We start from the raw sequence: 27,992 nt of genomic DNA on the forward strand, positions 1-27,992 counted from the left end.
CCTTATGTTTTCTATTTTTCTGCCTTTTTAAATTTTTAGGTATCTTCTCCTTTCTTGTTGGAGTGATATTGTGACAGAGTAATTTTTCTTATTTCACTTTTTCCTTTTAGTACAGAGTTTCTCAACCTCTACACTATTGACGTTTTGGCCCAGATGATCTTGGCTGTGTGGGGGCTGTCCTGTGCATTGTGAGATGCTGTGCAGCATCATTTCTTCCACTCACTGGACGCCGGTAACACTCCTCCAGTTGGGACAACTGAAAATGTTTCCAGACAGTATCCAAATGCCCCCTAAGGGACAAAATTCCCCCCATCTCCCATTGAGAACCACTTCTCTAGTAATGAGGTTATTCTAAAAATTTTAACCAACTTATCCATATCTCAAATTAATCAGTGTCTTTATTCTTCTCTGAAACACAACAGGAACTTTGAAATACTTTATCTTCAATTTTTCCCCTTTCTATGTTTTAGTTGTTTTTTAAACCCAGCATATATTATTATTGTTTTATGCCATCAGTATTTGTTTAGATTTACTCCTACGTTTACCAGTTTCTTTCCTATGTTTCTTCTTTCATGTCATAACTCCCATCTGGGAATGGTTTCCTTCTGCCTGAAATATATTCTTTAGATCTTTATCTCATAAAGGTCTTTTGATGTTAAATGCTTTCAACTTTTGTTTGTCTGAGTCTTTATTTTACCCCTTTTCCTGAAAAATATTTTTTGCAGGATATACAATTCTACTTTGACAAAGATTTTTGATGCACTTGAAAGTATTCTATCATTTTTTGGCTTCTACTACTGCTGAGAAATCATCCATAAATGTCATTGTTCTTCCTTTGAGGGAATCTGCCTTCTCTGATTTTGATTTCCTTCCATTTCATCCTGATGTGATTTTTTCTTATTTGTCCAGCTTGGGATTTATTTGGATTCCTGAATTTGTAGACAGATGTCTTTTATCAACCATTGTTTTGTCATATATTCAAATATTGCTTTTGCCTCATCCTTTCTCATCTCTCCTTCTGAGACTGTGATTAGACATGGAATAGATCATCTCAGTGTATCCTTCATATATCTTATATATTAACCTCTCATATTTTACATCCTTATGTTTCTCTGTACTGTGCCCTTGATAATCACTTCAGATCTACCCTCCCAGTGATGGTTAATTTTATGTGTCAACTTGCCTAAGCCAAAGAACCCAGATATTGATCAAACACCAGTCTGAATGTTGCTGTGAAGATATTTTTTAGATGACATTAACATTTCAATCAGTAGACTTTGAGTAAAGCAGATTACCCTCCCTAATATGGGTGGATGTCATCTTATCACTTGAAGGCCTTAAGAGAAGAAAGACTGAGGTCCCCAGTGAAAGAGCTCATTCTGCCTTGAGACAGCCTTTGAACTTAACCGAAACATCAACTCTTCCCTGGGTCTCCAGCCTATCAGTCTGCCCTACATATTTCAGACTTGCCAGCCTCCATAACTGTGTGCACTAATTCCTTAAGATAAATTTCTCTCCTATATATATATGTACACATATCCTATTGGTTCTGTTTCTCTGAACCCTGACTAATACACTCCCCCTTCTGCCCACTTTACTTATTCTCTCTTCAGCTGCGTCTAATTGGCTGTTAAGCTCATCCTCTGACTTTTAGAGGACTATTTGCCATCTCTCCCCAAATCTGTTTGGTTATTTCTTAGTCTGTAATAGATTGTAATTACTGTTTCCAATCGTTTTCTCCTTGCTTGTAAGAGAATTACACATTCTCACCTGTTGCCATGTGACTTGCAGCTTTTCCCTGGGGAGCAGTACACTTCTCCACTCTGTTGATATTGGACTTGGCCATGTCTTTGGCCAAAGCAATGTGGACGGAAGTGACATGCCTCATGTCCAAGCAGAAGCTCTAAGAACTACAGTGGGGGTTGGTATCTCTTTTCCAATTTGGCACATCCTTCAGCTTAGATCCTAGAATGAAGGAGTCACTGAGATTACAGCAGACCCACAATTGACCTCCAGCCACACATAAAATGAGTGAGAAGCAAGTCTTTGTTATTAAAAGCCACTGAGATTTGGGGTTCACGTGTTACCAAAACAAAGCTGAATTGCTCAGCCTCTTGTGTTTTCCTGACATTACCAATGCCTTCTTACATTTATTTAACTATACTAAGCACACTGTATATTCTCTGACTGTTTATGTCAGGATCTGAAGTCTTTGTGGGTCTGGCTCAGCTGCTTGTGGTTTCTGCTGGCTCTTGCTTATGATGCTTTCCTTTGGGGTTTTGTGATTTCTAACAGTTAACCCCGGGTTTTATTTGGTGACCCAGATAGTGTGATTTGGGGCTGCAAACCAACTGTTTGAGATGATAACTTCTTGGGAAAGATATACTTTGCCCTTTCAATCAGAAGACAAAACCAAAACCAAAGAAGTTCCCTTGTGATCCCTGGTGGCGGTATGTAATAGGTTCAATCCTGACCCCCAAAGATACCAGATTTTAATCCCTGGCACCTGTGAATGTGACCTTATTTGGAAAAAGGGTCTTTGCAGATGTGATTAAATCAAGGATCTTGAGATGGGGAGATTATCCTGGATTATCTGGGTAGGCCTTAGATGTGAATACAAGTGAATATGGAGGTGGAAATTGGAGTGATGCTGCCACAAGGCAAGGAACGTTGGCATTTGGAAGAGGTGAGGAACAGAATGTCCCTTAGAACCTATGAAGTCTTTTTCACCACCTTGAATTCGGCCTAGTGATACTGATTTTGGACTTCTGGAGTCCAGAACTGTGGGAGAATAAGCTTCTGTTATTCTAAGTTCCCAAGTTTGTGGTACTTTCTTTTGGCAGCTGCAGGAAACTAATACAGGGTGTGATGTGATTCATTTATTCCTAGTGCGCCCTTATACAGAGGGGGTGGCTCTTTAGGACTTCAGATTTATGCGGGAGGTCTCCTTTAGATGCCATCTTGGCTGAGCCCTGAGCTTTGTCTTCTGTCCCCTGAGCCCTTGTGAGGGGCTGAAATCTCCAGGCTTTGTCAAATGCCCTCAAGGTGAAAGGTGGCACTGGACCAGCTCCTGTGGGTTTTGGCCTCTGAATATTCCTTCTTTCCTTGCTGGGAAACATTGTTTTTAAAACATTACATGCAGCATTTTTGTGGATTTCATCTGAAGGGCAGGGAGGTTGCCTAATCAGCCACATTGTGGGAAATGGAATTCCTTATCGCTAAGATCACTGATATATTGCAGCTCAAACGTCCTCTTGCTGTTTGTCATGCCAGAGACATGAGCACATTTCATCATTAAAGAGTCTCTCAAAAGATAAACAGTTACTAGGAGGATGGCGAACACGTGGGAGAATGTGTTTTCAGCACTAAGCAAATATCCATCAGTGGTGGGAGATGGGGATGCATGTGCAAGGGGGAGGTGAGCAGACAATGGACAGTGTGTTTCTCAGTGGTTGGAGTCCTTGGTCACTGAGATGCCTCTTGGTCCACCTGCACAACACAGAATACGAGGGTCTTCCCCAGCAGGGTGGGGCAGCAGCCCAGGGGTCAGCTCCTGGCCCAGGAGGGCCTATGCCTTTCTCTCCCCTTGTCTTCCCTGCACTGTGTCTCTCATTCCTGGCACAGGAGACTCTTAGCCCCTCAGTCTCCAACTGTCTCCCCCAGAAGCCCTTCAGGACCTCCCCACTCTGGAGGGAAGGTGTGCTGTCAACTCCCTCTGCTAGGAACCCCTCCAGACAGATGTCTCATTCCTCTCACTCCTGCGCCTGATCAGGCGGATTTTCAGGACTGGGAAACCCGCATCCTCTCTCTTTTCTTCTCAGAGCCTTGCTCAGGGTTTCAGTTACAAACATTAGAAACTGCCTGTGGCTGATGTACGAGAAAAGGTGTTTCTCAGTAGGCGGCTGGGGAGCTCACAGCATCTCTGCAAAGGTTGGAGGAAGAGGCTCGGGGGGGGACACAGGCAGGAACAAGGTCCAAATTCGACCTGGTCTGGTGGGGACATCCCTGCTGCTGGTGTTGAGTCCCCCTGGCCACCGGACGCTTCTACCAGAACCGCTGCCTCTGCGGCTGTCTCCGGTCTTCTAACTCAAGGCTGGGCGGTGGCCTGGGTTGTGTGCCCACAGCCCAGCAGCAAGGGGGCTGGGAAATGAGCAGGCGGCATTTTGAGCCCCTAAAAAGGGAAACGGGGTTACATTCACAAGGTAGGAGATTCCTCAGACATAAGAAGGGGATTCAGACGCAAGGTAGGCAAAAAGAATGCCCAGTGTCCACGGCAGGGAAAGGCTGAACGAGAGCATCTCCTCTCTTCTCCAGAGCCAGACGCATCCGCGGGGTGCAGAACTTGACAGGCCTCCTGTCCCTCCACATTCCGGGAGGAAGAGCTCAACTGGGGAAGAGAATCAATCTCTCCTTTGTCCTAAGACTAGCCCCAGACCAGAGTAAGATCTCTGGGGGCACTGAGAACTGAAAACGTGCTGAGTGCTCCCTTACAACGTTATTAAAAAGAATTTCAAAATGCTGAACTGGAAGATGAATACAAGAAAGATCAATAAACTCTTGACTTTTCCCTCCATGATGCTTCATTTTTGAAATGTCAAATTATCTCAAAAAGTGTTTTTTCTATTTTGGGACCTTTGATGAATCTGCTTTATTGGGCAATCTGGCACAGAGGAAGGGACATTTCTTGCTGACCTAAGTCTGTGGAGCTAAAGTCACACCCATGAGATTATGTTGCTGGTAAGAACAGTTGCTGTGCTGGCCCTGGGGTAGGCATTTTTCATGGGATATCGCTAATCCTTGTCCAGGTGAGGAAACTGAGAGGTCATAGACCAGTACGTGGCTGAGGTGGAATTCAGAGCCCAGAGTCCTACTATTCTTTGAAGCTTCCTACACACCAAGAGCTCGCAGATGCTATTAGGTCCTCACACCTGGCATGGTTCCTGGGTGACGGCGGGCAGGGACAAGGAACACCTGTTGAATGAATGGATATCACAAATGGCACACAAGAGCCTCATTCAATATGTGACAACTATACAAACGTGTTATCGTTAATACATACAGATTAAATAGAGAACAAAACTATAGAGCACCAGCACTATATAAGACATACACAGGTAGAAAAATAAATCCAGTCGGAGTTTCCCTGAGAATCCAAACACCCACGCTCCGTACAGTGTCCGCTGACCCCTTCTGAGCTGACACTGTCTTTCGGATCAGTCTATCGGTGGTCTGACAGGATTTTACAGCATCTCAGTTTTTATTCCTCATAATTAAAAGTTGTTCTTTATATTAGCAAGCTTCAGGGGCTGAAAATTATACTCTCAGGGGCCAAGTAATTTTTTCAATCATTAAGGCCTTTCTAAAAGAGCAAGGTGCCAAGATGGAGTATTTTTGCCAAGCGAGCCTTTGAAATCTAGCTCTTTGCCTGTTCGGACGCTGTCGCAGAGTCTGAGAGTTCTAGAGTTGGGGTTTGCCCAGGTGGCCTCGGCCCTTGTTTGTTGCTCTGATCATCATCCGAGGCAGATGTGAGAAACAGGGGGTCGCTGTACCCAGGTGAGTGTGTTTCCTCCCCAGAGACGAGCTCGAAGGAGCCCTGCCCACACCGGGTCCCGAGGCTGCAGCCATCCCCTGAATTCAGCTTGCCGTTTCCAGAGACTTGTGTAATGATACTCAGTTTGTCAAAAACTTCATCCTCATCAGAGAGTGGGAAAGAGAAGAACAGAAGCTTGTTGTGATGTGGGTGGCCCAAAAACTGTAGGAGAAAAAAAAAGAAAATTAATAAAAAATGTTCCCATTTCTTTTTCTGGGCTTACAACGATTTTATACAGAACTCCTTTCTGGAAAATGTTGTTTTAAAACACGTGACCATGACACTCTGACAGTTCCTCAAAAAATTAAAAATAGAATTACCATATGACCCAGCAATTCCACTTCTGGGTGAACGCCCAAAAGAACTGAAAGCAGGGTCTCAAAGAGATATTGTACACCCACATTCAGAGCAGCATTGTTCACAACAGCCAAAGGTGGAGGCAGCCCATGTGTCAATCAACAGACGAATGGATAAACAAAATGTGGTATGTCCATACAATGGAATATTACTCAGCTTTAAAAAGTCATGAAATCCTGATATGTGCTACAACACGGATGAACCTTATGCTAAGTGAAATAAGCCAGACACAAAAGGACAAATACTGTATGATTCCACTTGTATCATGGACCCAGAGTAGTCAAATTCACAGACAGAAAGTAGAACGGTGGTGCCAGGGGCTGGAGGGAGGAGAATGGGGAGTTATTGTTTAGTGGGTACAGAGTTTCTGTCTTAGAAGACGAGAAGAGCTCTGTGCATGGATGGTGGTGATGGCTGCACAACAATGGGAATGTACTTAATACCGCTGAGCTGTATACTTAAAGATGGTTAAGACGGTAAATGTTATGTTATGAATATTTTAACACAATTAAAAAAAATTTGACAACAAATCTGCACCTCATTTGCTAAATGATCACAGGTTGCCCTCTGACAGTTCCTCTTGTAAACACAGAGGGAGATTTTTAGGATGATCACGATGCTGTGGGGCTGACACAGCCTGGGCATCATTTCCTTTAGGAAGCTGGGATGTCACAGGCCCAGGATAAATGTGTCTTGGAACAAGCAGAACCTCTCCTGTGTCCTCAGGCTAGGTCAGGGGGCCCTCGTTGGTGCTCCCCAGCATCCTGTGTGTCCCTCAGTTTCAGCCCTCAGCCCTGTACTGTCCAGTAGGGTAGCCATGAGCCACATGTGGCTACTGACCCCTTGAAATGTGGTTTGTCCAAATCAATGTGGGCTCTAAGTGTGAAATACATACGGGATTCTGAAGACTGTACAAAAAATGTAAATGTTTCAACAATTTTTAAAAATATTGATTACATGTTGAAATGATATTTTGGGTATATTAGGTTACATAAAATATGTTGTTAATATTAATTTCATCTGTTCCTTTTTACTTTTTAAAATAATGTGGCTACTAGCAAATGGAAAACATATGTAGCTTGTGCTATGTTTTTATCCAGCACATTTGATGGACACTGACTCCTCACAGTTTGTGTGTCCCAGTAGACGGGGCTAGCCATGCACAGGAACCATAGCCTAATCATTCTTGTCTCACCAACTGTTTGAACAATGAAGATGCCCATCTATCTTTCCTGGAATATCTGATTTCATGGTCCCCATTTTTCATCTTCATAGGTCCATACTCTTAATCTTCAGGTTGAGATGGAGAAACATTCTTTAAAGGTTTGCATTTTTAACTTCTCCCCTCCAACTATTTACTCCTAGTTGCACCTGTAATCGATCAGTCTGCTCCTCTCTTAATGTAATCTCCACACTCAAGCCCTTTGATGTGACTTAACCAAGCCCTTGGGTGCACTGCCTACCAGTGTGAACTTGCAGGACCCCCTCCCCCCCACAGTTACTGACCCCCACCTGCCTCAGCCTTGACCAGCAGATGGAAGGGAGGGGGAGGGGTAAGAAGAATTATGTCCAGATCTCTGTTGGGCAAGAGAGGAAGCTGGAAGGGGTGAGAACCTCCCCAAATCCTCAGATCCAGTGGATTGCTAAGAACAGATTGGAAGCTACCCTTGCTTTTCCTGGAAAACGGGAAAAGGAGAGAAGAACAAAGGAAGATGTGCTAAATCTCAAGAAAGCAAACAGCAGGCTGGTCTCCTGGCTGGAGGCACGCACAGAAACTGGCGAGCTGGCTCAGTCTGTCTGTATTGGATAAATCTCCCTATTGCTTTTTCAACTAAGTCCGCATCCCCAGCAAATGTCCCTAAACTCAGAATTATTCTCTGGGCCATGGTTAACAAATTCTCTACATTATGAGTCAAACTGGAGAATCTGGTGATCTGAGGACCCTGATTTGCTGCGTAGTTCCCTGGCATTTCCCTCGTCCTCACTCCTCCAGGCCTTCTCCAGCACCCCCACTCCTTGTAGTTTTCAGATATTCCAGGGGTAGGCTCCAGAGTCAAGTCTGCAAAGTCTTCCAGCCTTGGAGGCGGGCGCTCACTCCAAATAGCCCCTCTGGATGGGATGACGCTTGTCTCCAGCTTTGGTTTGCTTGGCAGCATGTTCGTCCCCTCTGTCTTTTCCTGTCTGACCCCTCTATTTGATGGCGAAGCCAGAAGCAAAACTAGCAGGTGAATAATTTTGCTTCCTCTTGGCTCTTCATTTACAAAACACCCACCCGGTGCAAAGGGCCCCCCCTCCTTGTTCTTCCTGCTGCAAATGTGGTTTCTCCAATGCTCCCCTGGCTCCAGACTTGGACTGGCTGAGCCCTTTGTGGTGACTGTACCACAGCTCAACCCTCTCTCTCCTCCATCCTGCTGCCCTCACTCCCTGAGAGGTATTATTCCCAAGGGTACTCCCCATTGAGCCTTCTGAAAGCAAATCTCCATCTCAGAGTGTGTTTCCTGGGGAATGAGACCAAAGATAGGTTCTTTTTAGGCTGGGCTTGGCATATTTTCTTTTTCTTTTGGCTGAGGAAGATTTGCCCTGAGCTAACATCTGTTGCCAATCTTCTTCTTTCTGCTTGAGGAAGATTCGCCCTGAGCTAACATCTACACCCATCTTCCTCTATTTTGTATGTGGGTCGCAGCCACAGCATGGCCAGTGACAAACGGTGTAGGTCCATGCCTGGGAACCAAACCCAGGCTCATGAAGTGGAATGTGCCGAACTTAACCACTAGGCCATGGGGCCAGCCCATGCATATTTTCAACTTTAAGCGTTAGTGTATATCCAGAATTTCATTTCTTTAGGGCCTCTTCCATCATACAGTCTCTGTCCAGGTAGACCCTTTCTTCTTTCTAAACCTTTTGAAAAGAGCTTTCCTAAAGTCTGGGATACACATCCCATCATTCAGTCACTCTCAGATACACCCAAACTGAAAACGTGCCTGGCTCTCCTCCCATTTTCTCTGCCAGGGTTTTCTCTTTCTCACCTTCTCCACTCTGAGCTCTGCTTTTTCTCTTCCTGTCCTGGAATCTCACCTTTGCTCCCTGACCCCATGGGTGTTAGGCAGGGAAGGTCAGAGAAGGAACATCCAGGTTGCAGGAAGACCTTCCAGAACAAACCTCTGCCTCCTTCTTCAGAGCTGTTCTGTGACCACAGACTTCCCTGAAATGGGCATCGGGGGATGGACCAGGAGGCAACACGTGTGCCATTCTCCAGGAAAGGATGCTGTGCTGACTTGGGCACTCCCGACATACAGGAAAGCCCTTCCAGTCAGGGTTTTCTCATCTACCTCTGGCTCCAGCCTACCGCCTACCTCTTTCAGGTGCTGAGGGAGCACGTTCCCCGGGGAGAAGGCGTACTTGGTCTTCACGTAAATGCACCACACCAAGGCGATGCAGCCCAGGAGCAGCAGGAAGGCCGCACAAACCGAGGCTGCGAGGATGACAGCGATGATCCACGAGGAGGGTGTTTCTGCAAGGACAACGGGCTGTGTTATGCTCTTGTCATGTACAGACCTGGTCACAGTGACCTTTAACGCTATTTTCACCATCACAATCCCATGGCAATCCCTGAGAACAGGGCCCATATGCTCATCTCGGGAAGGTGGGAGGATATACAGCGGCTGCTCGAGGATCCAGAGACTTCCAACCAGTTTCATCCCTCTCCTGTCTTCTTCTGGTTTGCTTACTGGCATGACTGCTAATATTCTCAAAAAGAGTAATAAGCAAGAACTCCAATATACTTTATCTACTTGCAAGGTAGCAATGAGTGTTCCCGTTCTGGATAAACGTCTTTTGTCTTAAAGCAGAAAACAGGATGCCCCTGGGTCCCAGAGCCCGACTTGAACACAAGCACGGCAGCGCCTTCTACTGAGAACTGCAAGAGCCCTTGGCACGGACGACCCCATCCAAACCCCTGCACTAGACACTGGCCCAAACGCCAGCCTGAGGCCGCACTGCTGGGACCGCCCAGCACCAGCCTGGAAAAACCCAAGGCTGCCAAATGAATTAGCATTTGTTCTGCTAATATCTGACCTTCCTTTCTTAGAGCACTTACTATAACAATTTTATGATCGTAAATCCTTCCTCTGTCCCTTTGGGACGTATATGCTTCTCCTACAAGCCAGCAGCCTCTTTCTCAAGGACCTGAAAGCCATTCCTTTAAAACAGAATCATCAGGAAGGGGTGGCCTGTCTCCCAGCCTCTGTGGGAGGGCAGAAGCCTAACTTGACAAACATCAGTTAGCATTGGACACAGATGGCCAAACTGCACTGACACTGACTAGCCCTCTCCTTCGCTTTTGCAATTTTTCACTTCCCTGACTCCGCTCCCTTCCCCCCCCCATTCTTCCTTTAAAATGCCCAGTCAGCTCTTGCCCCTCCTGCAGTCATCACTGAATAAAATCTGTTTTGAGTGCTCTAACTAATGTCTGTCCTTATCTTTGACATCCAGAACATTGCCCTGGTCATTGGCAGTCCTAACTCCCTGGTTCGGCACCAGGCCTCTTCCCCAGCTGCTCTGGCCACCTAACCTCCCTGTGACCAACCCCTGGCAACCAGCCCCACCCTCCTGATCAAAACCCAAAGCGTTTGGTGCTGCAAGAGGCCAAGAGAACAAACCCTGTCCTGTAAGAGCAAGTTGTTTGAAGGGGACTATGTGGGGGGGAAATGTCAATTCCTACTTAGAGAGAGCAGATCAGAGAACCCTGGAACAGCAAATGGTCCTGGAGTGACATCAACGGCCGTCACCTGCTGGGCCCTCGCAGCGCTCACCACAGGGTGGGGCTCAGATGCTCCCTAAATAGCTGATGAATGGATATGTCATTTCTAAGGGGCAAGAGGCTAGGCGAGCCTACCCTTTCCCCCTTGGTCCTCTCGTTTTGCAATTCACGCTAGCAGTGACTTCAAAATCTTTCCAGCTTGTCCCCTTGCTCAGTTCAGAGCAACTCCTCATCCCAGTTCCCCTGTGAATTTTCGTTTCATTTATTTCCACATATTGAGGTATATGGGGGTAGCTATGCTGGTTTAAAACTGATTCGGCTTGACGTAAAGAAGCCTGACATATGGCCTATCGCATATAAGGTGGTACATCTTCTTTACCCATTAATGTAAAGAGTGCATTAAACATTATCTCAAAGTAAAAGAATGTACTCTTCTAAGATAAGAGGGCATCCTTCCCCTTCTAGGAGGCCAGGATTCGTAAGCCTGCATCAGTACTCCTGAAGATAAGTTCCCTTTCCTGGACATCAGGGTCACATTGATCTGCTAATTTGCAAATGCATATCTCTTAGAAAGCTTGATGATTATGTATCCTGGGCATGTTTACTGTCTCTTCTTTGTTCTCAAAAGGTCTGAGACTGTACTGGGAACCACGCTTCTCCAGAACACTTTCTCCCTTTGTGGAGACGGCCTTCCAGGGTTATAATCCTCACCCCGGCTCAAGCAAAACTCACCTTCTCTCTCTTATGTACAGAATGGCTCTTGGTCGTTTGTGTGGACACTAGAATCAAGGGGAGGTGTTGCCTAACCCACACTTGAGTCACGTTCGACTCAGACGTGTTTTCTTGGTGAATCAGGGTCATGTGGCAAGTGAGCTGTGGGGAGTGGCCCCCAGGCTGTATCCCAGCTAATAACAGGAGGTCAGATGGGGATCTGACTTCCCAGCTCGGAAGGATGTTCCGGGATCCCACTCATCCATCTGTGGTTCCATTGAGTATTTCAGGAGCTCTCTCAGTGTCACGATCAGAATCTCTCATTGAATGCTGATTAAACACTGATTGCTGGGCCCCACCCTGGCACTGTGGATGACATTGTGATGACCCCCTGGAAGGCAACATCTGGGTGTCCTTGTGTCTCCAGCCACGACGTCTTAGCATCTTAGACAAGGACATTCCTCAGGCACACTTGGTTGATGGTGACAAAATTCAAAGGACACTTTTGTGGCTCACCCCGAGGAAGGAGAGAGGACACTGCTTTACACAGGCTGTGAATTGTGGGAGAATCTATCAACCAATACCTTCTGGGTAAAACTCTCTAACTTGTTTCAGTTCCATCTGACCACGTTGTCTGGCAGACAATCTTTCTCTGTTTTATCCTCAGGGAAATCAAGCCTTTGTTTACCTACGGAATACATCTGTAGGTAGTAAATTACAGGAAAGACAACCTGGGCTTAGATGGGCCTGTGTTCCATTTCATCCCCGTCATTTACTAGCTGAGCAACGTTGGGCAAGTTACTTCACCTCTCTGAACCTTCATTTTCCAGTCTGTAAAAGGGAAGGAGATCCTTACAATGCTCTCATTGAAAACGTGTTGTGAGGCTTAAATGAGATAACTATGTTTAAACAAACCTAAAATGATGTTTGACAGAAGCAGGTTTTCAATGGGTTAGACTTTTCCTTTCCTTTTATAAAATGTGTGGATTTTGTCAGTTAATGGATGATCATTTACAGCCAATATTCGAAATATTTTTCTTTTTGGTCAAATTGTACACCTCATGCCGTGTTTCATGACATAAATGTTTGGGAATATTTAACAATGTGATTTTAATAATGTCATTAATAATAACAGTAAAAATATGTAACATGTTTTAAGGGCTCACTCTGTTGGTCTCTGTTCTGAGTCCTCCCAACCCCCATGGGTGGTGGCACCATTTTATTCCCCCATTTTGCAGACAAGGTGGCTGAGGCATGGGGCAGTTCAGGACTTGCCCCACCTCACACGTTCTGTTGCAGTTCACAGCGGCGAGGGCAGGGGCACCAGGTGATCAGGACACGTACTCAAGGCCCTGGGAAGGCAGAAGGAAGATGCTTAGAGGAAAGAGGGATGACTCCAAGATCGGAGATTCTAGTGATGCAAGCAGAATGGGGGGTTCCCAAGATATGGAATTCTGATTCAAATACAAATGACTCAAAAGAGGACCAAAATGAGGAAAAACATCAAGAGAGTCTGTGAAAACAACCTATGGCCCAGAAAATAACTGGAGGCACAGAAGAAGTAGGCTTTCTTGTTATTTAAAGGCACTGTTGACAGGCTCAGCCAGCTCAGAGCACGGAAGGACTAACACAGGCAGGCCACTCAGCCACTGAACTGGGGCCTGTGGAGGCAAGGCCCTGAGCTGAGGCCGCAGAAAAAAGGGAGGAGAGCGACAGAGAATTCCCTAGAGATGGAAAGACTCTCATCCTCAATGGGGCTCTGCAGTCTGAAGGAAGCTAATACAATTGCAGAACAGCTCTGGATGGCCCTGGAAAGACCACACACCTGAGAGAGGCGAAAGAAGGCTGAATTCTGGCAAATAATTTGTGCATTTACAAAAGAAGGGAAAAAAAATAAAATAAAACAAGACTCAGGAAACTACAGGCCAGGAAGCTTGATGTTTACTGATGCTGATCTCCAGAAAAAATACAAATATTCCAGAATGGATAATTAAGTGGCTAATTATAGACCTATAAAAAAAAGTAAGAATGATAACTAAAAATAATAACATTAGGGCACCAAGCAGAAACTAGCTCAAAGTGGCTGCCTTTCCTTTTTTGGATACGGTTACTTGTTGGTAAATTATGGCATATTATGGGCTGGTTTTTCCCGAGCTGCATTTCTTGGAATGCTAATTCTCAAAAAAGGTGTTGAAAGATCAAATAGGCTAAAAATGCTAACATACAGGGCCACTTTTTGAGAGGGAAATACGGTGCGCCACCATTTCCAAGCACACCTGACTACAGGGCTCTTCCCTTGAGACATTTCCATAAACACTCAGGGAACACAGTTGGGGCAACGCTGCACTTGGCACTGGGTATTGATTTCAGCTGATATTTGCCAAAGTCTTTCACAATGACTTTGTGGACCACAAAACCAAGTAGCCTATATCCACTATGTTCACGTGGATTGGTGACCAAAAAGCAAGAAGCTAGGCAGTCTGGAGGAAGGTGTGTCCTAGAACACAGCAACAGTTTAAATGGCAACTGGTGAGGATCCTGAAGCTCTTCCTTGCAAGTCAGTAGACGAGACCAAGCAAAACTGGGTGAGAAATACGTTCAATGACAAAAACCAACATTCAAGAAGAATGTGATCAGCTGCAATGAAGAATCAAGCAGGCATCACAATTTTCTCAGAAATGCACAGTGACGCAGAAGAAGAAAAGCTCTGTGCTCTTTCTGGAGGGAATTCTTTCTTAATCTCCTTTGTATTTTTGTAACCCCGGATCAGTGCCTTGCTCCCAGGAGGGCCTGAAAATGGCCAGGAGTGGGCCCGCAAGGATTCATCCTTCTGTGGTCTGAGCTGGCTGAGCCTCACGATAACATCTTTAAACAATAAAAAGGCCTGTGGCCACGAGGCGCATGAAAAGATGTTCAACATCACTGATTACCAGGGGAATGCAAATCAAAACCACAATGAGATATCACCTCACGTGAGCCCGTCAGAATGGCTATTAAAGAAGACAAAAACACTAATTTGAAAAGATAGATGTACCCCTATGTGCACTGCAGCATTATTCACAACAGCCAAGACTTGGAAACAACCTAAGTGCCCATCAACAGATGATTGGATAAAGCAGACGTGGTATGTATATATATATATATATATATATATATATATATATACACAACGGAATACTACTCAGCCACAAAAAAGATGAAATCTTGCCATTTGTGATAACATGGATGGACCTTGAGGGTTTTACGATAAGCAAAGTGAGTCAGATGGAGAAAGGCAAGTACCACGTGATTTCACTCAGATGTAGAAGATAAGAACAACAACAACAAGCAACACACAGACACAGAGAATAGATTGGTGGTTACCAGAGGGGAAGTGGGCAGGGGTAAAGGGGCACATGTGTATGGTGACAGATGGCAACTAGACTTTTGGTAGTGAACATGATGTAGTCTATATAGAAGTTGGAATATAATGATATACACCTGAAACGTAAATAGTGATATAAACCGATGTTACCTCAACAAAAAAATTAAATAAAAAAAATTAAACAAAAAATAAAAATAATAAAAAGTCCTGTCATTTGCACGCAGACATCTAGGCCACAAGTTTTTATCACCTTGTATGCAACTGCAATGCGTCTGTATGTAAATCATCTCAGTGTCTAGGGCAACTGGTACCCTTCCCTCTCTCTCTTTTCCTCCTTCTCTTTTTCTTTCACTTTGTCTTTTTTTAAGAAACACCAAGTGTGGAGGCACTCTGCTAGACACTGAGCTCCACGTCACATGTGAGGGACTCTGTTCAGGTCCTGGCACCGTATTTTACGAGGGACCCTGAGACAAGCAGTGCTTGCTGAGGATAGTGATAGAGTTTCCAAACTCTCCCCATCATGTGTATGAAGGAATTGGAGGCGTGCAGCCTGGGAAGGAAAGGCTTCTGAGGGGTGTGACAGGGCTCGACCTTGCTGGGTGGTCTTAGGAGGACTGACGAGACTTGCTTTGGGGAGCCTGAGAGGACAGAATGAGTGCAGTGGAGGTGGGCGCACCGAGGGAGACTTCAGCACCGTGGACAGAAGCTGTGTCCACCAATCCCTTGGGACTAAGAGCAAAGAAACTGGCTCAGAAGGTGGTGGTCTCCTTCCCAGTATGAAGTCCTTCAACCAGGGCTGAACCAGGTTGGAGTTTGAGCTGGATACGATGTCTAAGGAGGCTTCCAACTCGAACACCCATTGGGAGTCCATACAGCTGTTTAAAAAGCCCAGAGGGGGCAGAATCACCGGGGGTGCATCTCAAGACTTACCGTCAATAGTTGTTTGCTCACAGACAGGCTCACTCCATTCCCCGGTTTTGTTCCGCTCAGGAAGAAACCCTCGAACTTGAATACAGTAAGTTGTCCACGGCTCAAGATTTCTGAGAACTTCAAAGTCATATTGACAAGTAATTGGATACTAGTAACAAAGACAAAAATAAGAACAAGGCTCAGAGTGAAGGGACACCATCTCCCCCCGCCCCAATTTAATAGTTATAATATTTACTTCAGGCTCAAAATAGGAAGATGAAGGAAGCAGGTGCTCCTCCCAGTTCATTTCGGGGGACCCTGATACCATTCTCAGGGATGGGGCAAGGACTGACCGTGATCCTGATAAACCCTCTCATACCCTGAATTCTCTAGTTTAAATGACATGCAAACCATCCCACCTCCCTTTTTTAAAAGATAAACCAGTTGTATGGGTTGAACTGTGTCTGCCCGAAATTCATATGCTGAAGTCCTAACTCCTAGTACCTTAGAAAGTGACATAGTTGGATATAGGGTCTTTATAGAGACAATCAAGTTAAAATGAGGTCATTAGGGCAGACCCTAATCCAACATGACTGGTGTCCTTATAAGAAGAGGAAATCTGGACACTGACACACACAGGGAGAACGCCATCTGAGGATGAAGGCAGAGATCGGGGTGACGCTTCTACTACCTAAGGGACCAAAGATTACCAGGAAACCACCAGAACCTCAGGGAGCGGCATGGAACAGGTCCTTCTTCACAGTCCTCAGAAGGAATCACCCTGCTGACACCCTGATCTCAGACTTCCAGCCTCCAGAACCTTGAGATAATACATTTCTGTTGTTTGAGCTGCCCAGTTTGCGGTGCTTTGTTACGGCAGCCCTAACAAACTAATACACCAGGAAGACTCAAGATGGTTTTCTTTCTAAGTCAAATCATGTTTCTGACTCTGGCTGCTGGGTTCTCCTCGGAATCACTTCTCTGCTGGTGCACCTGGGCTGTGCTCCCCAAGAGGCCCCACCTCACCTCGAGGGCACATGCTACAGCCTGTCTCTGGTGCAGGCAGCTCTGACTCAGCCTAGTTTAATTCGAACATATCATAATGGATGACATATTCCTGAATTTGAGAAACCAAAATAGTTTCAGGCAAAATAAAGGAAATTAAAAGACTATATATTACCTGTATTTCCACCGTGGTTATAATTTCCTTATGGAAGGGTCCTATGTAAAATTTGTTACACGAATAGGAACTTCAATATAAAGTGGACACAGACTCTTTTTTACTTTAGTAATTAGTTATTTTTCATTTGGGGTTGGGTTTATTGACATCTTCTCTCAATGAGAAGCTAAGCTCATTGAGGGCAAGAATTGGATTATACCAATTGAATACATAAAAAGTACAGTATAGCTTCTAATGATTAACAATAATAACAGGGGCCGACCTGGTGGTGTAATGGTTAAGTTTGCACGCTCCCCTTTGGTGACCCAGGGTTTGCTGGTTCGGATCCTGGGCACAGACCTACACACCACTCATCAAGCCATGCTGAGGCGGCATCCCACATAGAAGAACTAGAATGACCTACAACTAGAATATACAACTATGTACTGGGGCTTTGGGGAGAAAAAAAAAGAGGAAGATTGGCAACAGACGTTAGCTCAGGGACAATCTTCCTCGAAAGAAAGAAATAAACACAAAAAGTCCTGGCTTTCATTTTTAGAAATCCAATACCTCGAAAACCTTACAACGCTATTTTTTCAAAGACTGAACTCAGAGGCTGGCCCATAAGTGGCAGGCAGGGAAGAAGGCAGCACAGATGTGAGGGGACCTGCTTACGTCCCTTGGATTGCTTTTTCTAGCCTTTCACTTCTGGGCAACTTCTGGGTTTATCTTCTCACTTCCTCCCATCAGGAAGAAACAGAATTTCCAAAAGTCTTCTATGCTCTTAGTTTAGGGACCTAACACGGCGCCTCTCAGAAACATGTGCATTCTCAAAGGGAAGCTTATCATCTTATTCCTCCGGGCTGCTGTAACAGAACACCACAGACTGAGTGGCTTACAAACAACATTTACGCCTCACAGTCCTGGAGGCTGAGAAGCCCAAGTTCAAGGCACTGGCAGATTTGGAGCCTGGTGAGGACCGCTTCCTGGTTCAGAGCTGCTGTCTTTTGCGTCCTCACATGGTGGAGGGGCTGAGAGAGCTCTTTGGGGTCCCTTTTACAAGGGCACTAACCCATTTATGAGGGCCCCACTTTGACAACCTAATGACCTCCCAAAGGCCCCACCTCCTAATACCATCACACTGGGGATTAGGTTTCAACACACGAATTTGCAGAGAAGACATACACATTCAGTTTACAACACACAGAAACTGGAAATGGTGACACTGTCGGCACCAGTGCGGGAGGAACTGGGGCGTCGGCAGCCTTTCCAACACTCTCCGCATGTCACATCAAAGGCTTGCATACAACAGCGTGAACAAATGGGTAACCACATATCTGTGCTGTGGGCGCATTCTAGACAAGAAGCTAAATATAAAGTGGGTTTTATGCTTCATGCCCAGTGCAACAGGCACTCAGGCATGGTAACTACAGAATCCCATCCTTATTTCAAGCACGCTGCTATGTCCTTCAGAGGGCCAATCCTGTCTTATCTTTGCATCCCAGAGCTTAGCAGAGACACCTGCATGTGATAAGTGACAATGAAACTCATTTTTCTGTATTGTTTTCTAGGTGCACATTTCCTGGGGTCTTGACTATAAGCAAAATAATCTATTCTGTGAAGAAGGCAGATAGCCCTCATCATTTTTAATGGAGCATTTTTTGGGTGGGAAAAATTAACTTGAGATTTTTTGGGCTACACAGTATGCACATATAAATTTAATTACATCACTCCTAAGGCAATACATATAGGGGACCCTTTCCTCCCAAACTCTTGAGAATTAGGTGATAAAATCAACATTTAACGTAGAAAAGATAACATATATGTAACTTAATTTACATAACATACATGTAAGTCAGTTTAGGACCAGAGATGGCATTCAGCTCCAAAGCACTAAGTATAAGAATAAAGCTTGACCAAGGACGAATGAAAATGGCCTTAAGATGTCTACATAAGGGGAAGGGAACCTCACATAGCGACCATATACGTTGTTCAGGCAATGGGACAAATTTATTTTTTTCATGTCATTAAATTCCACAGCAATCCTATGAAGCAGGTTATTATCTCCACTTTATTAATGAAGTGGGTTATTCTGCTCATTTTGCAGACATAAGGAAGCTGAGGTTAAGAGCATGACCAGAGTCAGTGACAAGGGCCACATTCCAACCAGGCCTTTCCACTCCCAGCCCATGTTTTTAAGGGAACTATCCTGTGAAGAGGAGGAGAGCAATGGGGAAAAGTGGGGTCAGAAAGTAAAATGTGATCCTGTTCATCCAGCATCCAGAGGTGGGGCTGCCCTGACCATGGACTTGACCATTCTGTGGTGTGCGTGGGGAACAAGGTTCGTGACATGAAACGGTAGTCATTCAGCTGACCATCTGATTATGCAGACTCCCAGTTCCCCCAGCCAACTGCTGAGTCAGCTCTGTCTTCTCCTGGAACTTCCCTTCAGGGAGAAAAAAGCCTGCTGTCACTGCACTAGCAACCTTGGAAGTCTCTACGCATTTCTGGTGGCGTCTGGGAAGTGCGTGCCAGAGATACTGGTCATCCTTCAGATCGGGAACTTCCGGTGCTCAGAGGACCAGGCCTTGGACCCTCTGGACGGAAAGGTGCTGCCACCTTGCAAGACCCTGACTGGATGACCTCCTGGCCTCCTCTCTCCATTGTCAGGGACTCAGACCAACACTGAGCAAAGAACAGGGAGCTTACATCTCAAATGCATACAATTTGCCGAGCTTACCTTTTCATCAGAGCCGTTTTTCCAATATTGCACATTATAAGCCCATGAGTTATAAATGTTCTTCATGGTCCATGTTTCAGGTTCATTCTCAATTTTGGGGGCTAAGAAACGCAGATGTAAAGAATTAGCAAGTGCTTCTACTTGCATTCCAGGAGGTCCAATAACGGCTAAGTAAGAGAACAAAGCAAAATGACAATCAAAAATCACATTTTTAGAAACGTCAACATTTATTTTTCATAACTGTGTTGATCACTTGGTACAGAAGTGCTCTGCTCTTTGATATACCATCGCTATGATGTTGATCGATGTGGCTAAGGAGGGTAGCTGGGTTTTATTTCTTAAAGAAAATCTGATAACCTTTGCCTTTATTAATCAGGTTTAGTCCATTTATATTCAATGTGATTTCTGATATATTTGGAATTATTCCAACTACATGATTTTGTTTTTCCTGTAAAGACTGCATTTTTTTTCTTTCATTTGGGTTGAATTTTCTCTATTTCCTTTGCTGGGTTGGAAGTTAAACATGGTATTTCTATTATTTTTAGTGTTTAACGTATATAATTAACCATATATCTTTTCCAACAAAGTCTTCTGAAGCTGTTGTCTTCTGAACGCTCTTTTATAGATAGTCACGTGGCTGGCCCTTTCACTTTGTTTGGGTCTCGGTTCAAACATCACCTCCTCAGAGAAATTGTCTCTTACACCCTATCTAAAGAGCAGCTCCCAACACTTCCTGCTCCAGCACCTCGCTTTATTTTCTTGAGAGCCATAGTCACTATCTGTCATATAATATGTGTCTATTTGTTTATTATCTGTCTTCCTATTAGAATGCATGCCCTGAGGGGATGGATTTTGTCTCATTCACTGCTGTAGCTTTAGTACTAAGAATGTACCTGGCACATAGGTGCTCAAAAATAATCGTAGAATGAATAATAGATGGCTCTGGATAAGCAGGCTGTTTGAGTTATAGCCTGTATTCTTCTCTGGCTGTTGTTACTTTTTTGGGGCTGCTAATGGGCCTGCTTCTGGCATTCTACCCTGTTTCTAACCTGCTAGTAGCTGAAAATCAGATAAGAAAACTTAATTAGATATTTTCCCAAAGCAAGCATAAATAGGTTCCACATGACATCTTGAAGGACATTCCTATCATAAACTTCAAGAGGCAAATATCCAGTGTAGGGTAGTCATTGCTAAGAGTGCAGAAGCAGGAGCCTGGGTCTGACTCATTGATCGGCCACTCATTACCTGTGTGACCTTTGGGCAAGCTGCCTATCTATTGTGTGTCAGTTTCTAAAGGGAACTTCCACAGATGGGCCCTAAAATTTGGAACCAGTCAGGACCTGGTAAATCAGTTAGCAATTATAAGAGCAGAGACCTATACTATGTTTTGGAAACTTGTTTATTGTTAAGCTGTTCGTACATTTTAATGTTCATTTTGCCTTAGTTTATATAAAGATACCTTTAGGAAAGATAATGTAACTGATAATTTCTGACTTCAGAAATAAGAGTTCTTTGCCTGAGCCTGGGACAGAATCGGGAAAGGGCAGAAGGGCATCCTAGCCACATTTCCTACCAGGGAGGGTGAGCTTGTGGGAGCCATGGGGGTCCAGAGCAGGGAATGGAATACAGACCCCTCCCTACATTAACAATCCTCCTAACGCTTCTCTCCATCTACTCCTTGGAAGGCTGCACTTGAGTTCTTATAACCCCTTATCCTTTTATTCTCTCAATTGCTATATGGTGGTTTAATTAGTTTTCCATTCCTGATACTCTAATTGAGTTCATCTCATGACCTCTGGTGGGTTCCCATGACCCTCCAGATCTAACTTGGGAATACTCTTTTTGATGTTTACCAGTCAGCCTGACTCAATCCATCTGCCCTCAGCTGCATCCATGTCTCTATCCTTCATTCCGGACAAGCTGGCTATCTGCGTCTGGTCTTCCTGTCTCCACATCTGTCTAGAATAACCTTTATTCTTCTGCCTATCATGTCACATTTCTTTAAGTCATAATTCCAAACTGACTTGCTCCCAGAAAATTTGCAACATTAATCTTTTCAGTTCTTCTCATTAACAGCACTGGCCCCAACTCATTCTCATCCTCAAGGCGTTAAAGTTATTACACGTATATTTACTTATTTTATTGACTTTATGCTTATCCTTTCTTGTCTCTCCCATGAAGTTCTTAAAAGCCACAGCCCTCTTTATTATCTTCCCTAAGCTTCTTGTGCAGGGCCACCCCCTTTGTGAGCACTCAAAGATTTCTTGTCGATGGGCCAACCAATGGGAAATCAACCATGCAAGATGATGACATTACAATGAAATGGGAAACAAAGAGGCTTACTGTCATCCACAGGACAGAAGGTGATGTTTACCCAGTCTGAACGCTCGTCCTCAAATTCAGCCCTGACTCGCAAGGTATGGTAACCATATTTGGAAATACTTGAGAAATCACATTCCATCAAGGTGGTACTTGTGCATATATCTTCAAATTTCCTATAACTACAAAATCAGAAAGAATCATGAGAGTTCTAACTCCAGTCTCTCTGAGGCTGACCGGGGCTTTAGTCCCCCTGCTAGCAAAGGATAATGGAAGATAATGAGAGAAAAATAAAGCAAATACTTAATAATCAGTTTTGATGAATAGTATGCATCAATTATATGAGCATTTTCCAAACTGTGCTCCGTAAAACCTCAATGAGCCTTGAGATATCATAAGATGTTTGAAGCCGGTACCTGAGGGTTACTGTATATATTTAATAAGAACATGATTACCCTTTGACTTTATTCCCAACACAGACACAGATGAAAGGAAGTTAATCTTGTTTAATCCGAGGGGTGACTCAGGGTCGCAAGGATTTATGAGCTTATTTTGCAGATGAAAAAGAATGCCTCCAAGGAAGTTATGATCAGCAGATAACCAGCTCTCAGCTGCTGGTGATGACCAGAAGTCTGATTGCCCAAGGGCTAAATTTGATTGCCCAAGGGTTTATCTGGAATGAAAGAAATGCTGATTTCCCCTTTGTTTCTTTGAAGTTTCTCCTCCCAAGCCCTTTAGCTCTATAAAACTCCATGATTTCTTCTTTTGTTAAGGCAGATTTGAGAGAACCTGTCCTCCTGCCTTCTCGTTTAGGCCAGTTGGAATACACTTTTTTCCATCTCCAAGCACTGGTGTCTCAGTGCCTGGCTTATTGTACATTGGGCACAGGAATTTGAGATTAAGAGGTTCAGTATCAGTTTCAAAAATAATCCATCCCGTGGTCAAACAATTTTGGGTAAAAACTGGATGAAACATAAATTGGTGTCTGTCTTTACGAAAGAACTTCTCAGAGACTTTCACATCCTAATGAACAGGTGCCCCTCCAAAAAGGAGTTGAGTATTCTACATATTTGACCAAGAAAGATTCCTTTCTTGACTATGTATTTCTGAAAGCAGTGGGGCACAGTTTGTGAAATATCGATATACACAGATTAGCCAAAATAAGTATCTTACAATGATTTCAAATAATATCCTGTAGGTGACAACTGTTTAATTATTCTGGAAAAAGTATAAAACAATTTGTTGATCTCAGATCTCTAGCCCTGACACCAAACATTGAAGGGAGGGTGGCAGAAACATAAAATGGAAGAAGCAAAGGGATGGTTGGAATTACCTACCAAGTGCTGTAACTTAACCTTACAACAGCCTAAGGAGGTGTAATAAACTCCACCAGACTTAAGGAAACCCAAGCTCTTGTCTTGCAAAAAGTTAAGATTTTCTCTGACTGGTTCCTCAGTATTCCTTCTGGTCTTGGTGCCAAAGCCAATTTAGCTGCTCTTAGAGATGACAATGATGGTGATGCTGATAAAAATAATAACAGCCAACACTGGTCAAGCACTTAAGGCATCAGGCAGGGCGCTAAGTGTCTTATCAGTATGATCTCATTGAATTTTCACAACCCCAGGTGGGCAGAACTGAAATCACTCCTATTTTACAGTTGAGGCACAGACATGGAGGGACTAAGAAACTTGCCCAATGGAACTCAAGTTTGACTTTAGAGCCCACGGTCTCAGGCACCATACCACACCCCGTTGTGCTCCTATTAGGTAGCGATAATTAGGTTCATACTATTTTACAATCTGCCTCTTTTTCACTTAATATACCACAAACATTTCTCCATCAATCATCTCTTCATGGCTGCCTCACATCCCATCATTTGGAAAATCCAGGGGTCGTTTCATTAAGGGGGCTGTCTCACATAGGGTCATTTCCTTCATTTAAACCAACGCATCACTTGGCTGGAGCACAGAGTATTTCAAAAGTTGTTTTGCAACAACTTCTCTTTCACTAGGTTGTTTTTATGATATTTTAAAATATTTTTCTTCCCAGTAAATAGGTAATATGACCCATTCCCCACGTTTACCTAATTGTTTCAGACAGTTCCATGTTAAAGTCACTAATACATCCTCTCAAGTGCCCCTCCTCTGGCCACCCCTACCCAACGCACACATATAACAGAGTTTGTGCTATGCAACCGCTCAGGCTAAATTCTAAACAAACCTTTTACAGAGCCATAGAAAAGCAGTCAGATATTTCAGCACCAAATTTCTTCCCCAAGGACACACTCAGCACAGGCATGTTTGGTGTGCACTTCCATGCTGAGAAGACTGGAACCCAGCCATTGACTCTCAGTTATGGGGGAGTCACTGGAACTCTCATCTAAAAGACGAACACCCCTACTCCAAAGGCCAAGAAGCAAAACACAGAACAACCGAGAAATAAATGATGGGGAGCGAGGCAGACGGAGAGGGAAGTTAATTTTTCACAGTGAAATCTCTAGAGCTATCAAGATTGAGTGGAGAAAACACAGAGATGACATGATAAAACCAATCAGTGCTGGAAAATCTACCGCAGGAAAAAAATAAGTCGCAGAATGACTCTGCTTAAGTCCTTGGGAAAACTGACAAAACTGGACTGTGGACCATAGGTTAGATGAAAGTATTTTATCAATGTTAAAGCTGCGAATCTTGATAGCTGTACTGAGGGAATGCAAAAGATTATCCTTGCTCTTATGAAATACACAAGGAAATATTAAGGGGCAAAGGCATTATGTATGTGAGAGATGGAGAGAGAAAATACGGCGAACTTGAAAAACTGGTGAATCTGGATGTGGGCTGTTTGGAAGTTCTTTGTACTATACTTGAAATTTTGAAATGTTCTGTTAGCTTGGAATTACTTTGAACTGAAAAGTTAAAAAAAATGTAAACAAGGACCATCTTATTCATCCTTCTACTTCTTCTCCCACTTAGCAGGCCTTGGATATGTTTGTAAAATGAAAGCTGGATGAGAAGGAGTATGGGATTAATGGGATCTTGGACTCACATTTGGTCCCGCCCCACTGAAGGAGTTGTCCATCTTTGTATGTTTCTGAGTCACATTGGAAGCAGGTGTGTTGGCTCATCAGCCTTTGGCCTCCTGCAGCTGTTGGCACCCGGCACAAAGGTGGGTCTCCTGAAGTCCAGCCTGTGCTGTATGACAGCAGGCTGCCAAAGGAGGGCTGGCACAGGGAAAAACTGAGAGGCAGGGCAGGGGGATGAAGCACCACTGAGCCAGCTGTCTTGGGTGACACTCACCCTTCATGAGCCTCTGCTGTTTTCAGAGAACAGAGCTTTTAACAGCCAGTAGCAGCCTTACTTTCAATTTCAGGACGTAGACATGAAGTCACTGAGAACGCACTATGCAAATTATCTGCACCCCACAGCCCTGGAGCATGCAGTCACAATCTATTGGAGGGAGTGGGTGGTAAGACAGCAAGGGTCTTCCTCACTGCTTTGCATACCTCAATTTTCTTGCATAGCTTCCAACTAAACATTGTTGATTTCTAGCAATATTACTCGAATAACTGGAGATGTTATCAGTGGCATTTTTCTCTTAAAAAACATCTATTGTGACAAACATGATATGATCACATTGCAGTAGGCTACCACTGCAGCTGATAACATCCACGCCCACATGATGAACTGCATGTACCAGTGGCCCTGTGATCACTGAACCATGACTCATCACACCAAGAAAAAATAAAAAGGATTTTACTTGTCTGTTTCCAGAGAACAGAGCTTTCACAAGAATTTCCTGGACAGAAAGAAAAAACCCAGGACGGAGGCTCCCCATGAGCTGTTGTGGTCACGTGAGTGACAGCAGTCAGCCTCTCTCCTGTGGCCCAGCCCAGGGCCATGATCCTCTGCTACCTTCCTGCTAAGTGCCTCAGACCCATACAGGAGATCAGAATTGGCCAGCCCAAAATGCGTCTCTTTGGCTTAATTATTTTTGAGGACAAAAGATTCTGAAGGAAACTTTGACCTTCCCCCTAACTGCTTAAATGAATTCAAGAGAGAAGGCCTGTCCCCAGGACAGGCCATCACCATAGATAACTCTGGGTATAATAAACTGGGAGGCCCATAAGCCCATTCTTATCAAAGTTCTCTCTCTCAGGTCACGTGGTCTGGAGATGGCCCAGCAAACATTTATTTATCAAACATTTACTTTTTCACCCCTACGTGAATTGCCTTCCTCCCCTTGCCTTCCTCCCCTTCGAAGTCCCAAACTCCTACCCGCAACACCCTCCTTTGTCTTTATCAGAAGATGGTATTTAAGGTGGCAGCCTCAGCCTTTTTGGTGAGTTACTGAGTTTTCTTAGGTTTCTCCAATGTATACATATTATTAAACTTTGTTTGATTTTCTCCTGTTACTCTGTCTGATGTCAATTTATTTCTTAGACCAGCCAGAAGGACCCGGAGGGTAGAGGAATTGTTCTTCCTTGCCTACACCCACCTTTGGAACTGAGCTGTGAAAGTCAGATCTCCTTTGGGAAAAGCAGGTGACTCCCACTGTAGAATGTTCCTGAAATTAACTGAATTCATTCTGACGTTTTCAGGAGGTGGCACCATTCCTAATGCTGTGAAAATAAAGGGAAAACGTTTGCAACTTTTTTCCTCAAAGGGGATGCCCAAACAAATGACCATACACTACACTCAGGTCTCCCCTAACGCTCTAGGTCTTTAAATGGGCATGTGGGTGAGAGGCAGACACATGGTAACTGTGCTGAGGAGGTTGGGTTTTATTTGAAGAGCCACGGGAAGAAATTGCTGGGAGGGGTGGTGGGGCAGAGAGCAAGAGGGAAGTGGGGATGGATGAGGGAGACGTGGATTTGGGTGGTGGTAGAAAGGTGTGAGGGGCTGGGTAAGTGGATTTTAGCTCTATTTCCAGAGGTATAAGCTCTAGATTTCCCAATATCTGGGTGTGGAGAAGCAGAAGTTAATATCCATTCCTGGCTTAAGCATCTGATGCCCTGATCGGGGCTGGGGGCAGGGAAATCAAGAGTTCCATTTCAGAATTTGCATGGAATCTGAGATGAGGGAGAATATTCAATTAGGAATGTCAGAGACAGCTGGAAGAATGAGCCTGGAGCCCAGAGGGCAGATCTGAGCTAGAGATACAAATCATTTTTAAACTTTTAAATAGAAAATGTCAAACATACACAACAGTAGGGAGAGTATAATAAACCACCACCGGCCCATCACCCAACTAGTGCCAACAGAGTTTTACAGTTGAGAGCCACTGGTGTATAGCTGATATTTAGTGCCAGGGTTCTCCTGCTCTCCCCCACAGGGAAACTGTAGGGGAAGAAGAAAAGCGGGCTCCGGCAGGATCTATATAGATATCTGGGAGAGCCTGAGGACCCCAAGTAGAAACAGCGTGAGAGGTAGGAGGAAACCCGGCGAATGTGGTACCCTGGAAGGCCAGGGATGAGTTCATCAGCAAGGAAGGACGGGTCCATTGTGTTGTCTGAACCTGGGCAGGCAATTTAGAGGAGTCCAGAAGAGGTTTCACAGGATTTAGAGCTCAGAATCCACACAGCTGCGGAGTTGAGGAGCAGAATTCAGATCCCGGGGTGCTGAGGGCTGAATGGGAGGTCCTGGAGACCCGATCAGTGAGCCTATGGGGTCCACTCGGGGGTTCCCCTTGGGGCCATCGCGGCCGCGCGTCGTAGCCAAGCGCACCTCGCCGGGCCTCCCGGTTCCCAAGCGCACCCCGGGGCCGGACGCGGCGCCAAGGTGGGTCGGGGTCCCTGGGCCGGCAGTCGGGCCTGGGGAGGCGCGCGAACGAGCCCGCGCCCCGGAGATCGCCCGGCGCCCCCTCCCCGCAGACCCCTCACCTGACACCAGGAGGCAGCCGCCCAGCCAGCTCCAGAGGCTCCGTGCCATGCCCGCGCCGGGAGCCCAGGAAGGCACTCCGGGGGCCGCCGGGCCCAAGCCCCGGTGCCCGAGCCGGAGAGCGCCAGCCCGGCCCTCCCGCAGCCAGTTCCGGGAACCTGCGTGTGGCAGGGCGATCCGGGGCCCCGCCCCCTGCGGCCCCGCCCCCGGG

General features: G+C 45.0%; 1 protein-coding gene across 1 annotated transcript; it reads right to left on the reverse strand.

Moving 5' to 3' along the window:
* Positions 1-5,014: 5,014 nt before the first annotated feature.
* LOC124234363 (interleukin-10 receptor subunit beta-like) lies at positions 5,015-27,979 on the reverse strand. The gene is made up of 7 exons (XM_046651709.1): positions 27,784-27,979; positions 26,400-26,523; positions 21,933-22,090; positions 19,590-19,756; positions 15,712-15,859; positions 9,301-9,458; positions 5,015-5,752 (listed from the first exon to the last, which is right to left on the reverse strand). Exons 1-7 carry the CDS (start codon positions 27,830-27,832, stop codon positions 5,414-5,416), a joined length of 1,143 nt encoding a protein of 380 aa, XP_046507665.1. The 5' UTR covers positions 27,833-27,979; the 3' UTR covers positions 5,015-5,413.
* Between the last annotated feature and the right edge of the window lie 13 nt (positions 27,980-27,992).

This window comes from Equus quagga, unplaced genomic scaffold, assembly GCF_021613505.1.
Source record: "Equus quagga isolate Etosha38 unplaced genomic scaffold, UCLA_HA_Equagga_1.0 73442_RagTag, whole genome shotgun sequence".
Lineage (NCBI taxonomy): Eukaryota > Metazoa > Chordata > Mammalia > Perissodactyla > Equidae > Equus > Equus quagga.

Coding starts and splice junctions, on each gene's coding strand:
- LOC124234363 (XM_046651709.1), bottom strand. CDS start 27,832: ATGGCACGGAGCCTCTGGAGCTGGCTGGGCGGCTGCCTCCTGGTGTCA. Junction 26,524..27,783: donor CGGCTGCCTCCTGGTGTCAG/GTGAGGGGTCTG, acceptor TTATTTTCACAG/CATTAGGAATGGTGCCACCT. Junction 22,091..26,399: donor TTCACAGCTCAGTTCCAAAG/GTGGGTGTAGGC, acceptor CTGATTTTGTAG/TTATAGGAAATTTGAAGATA.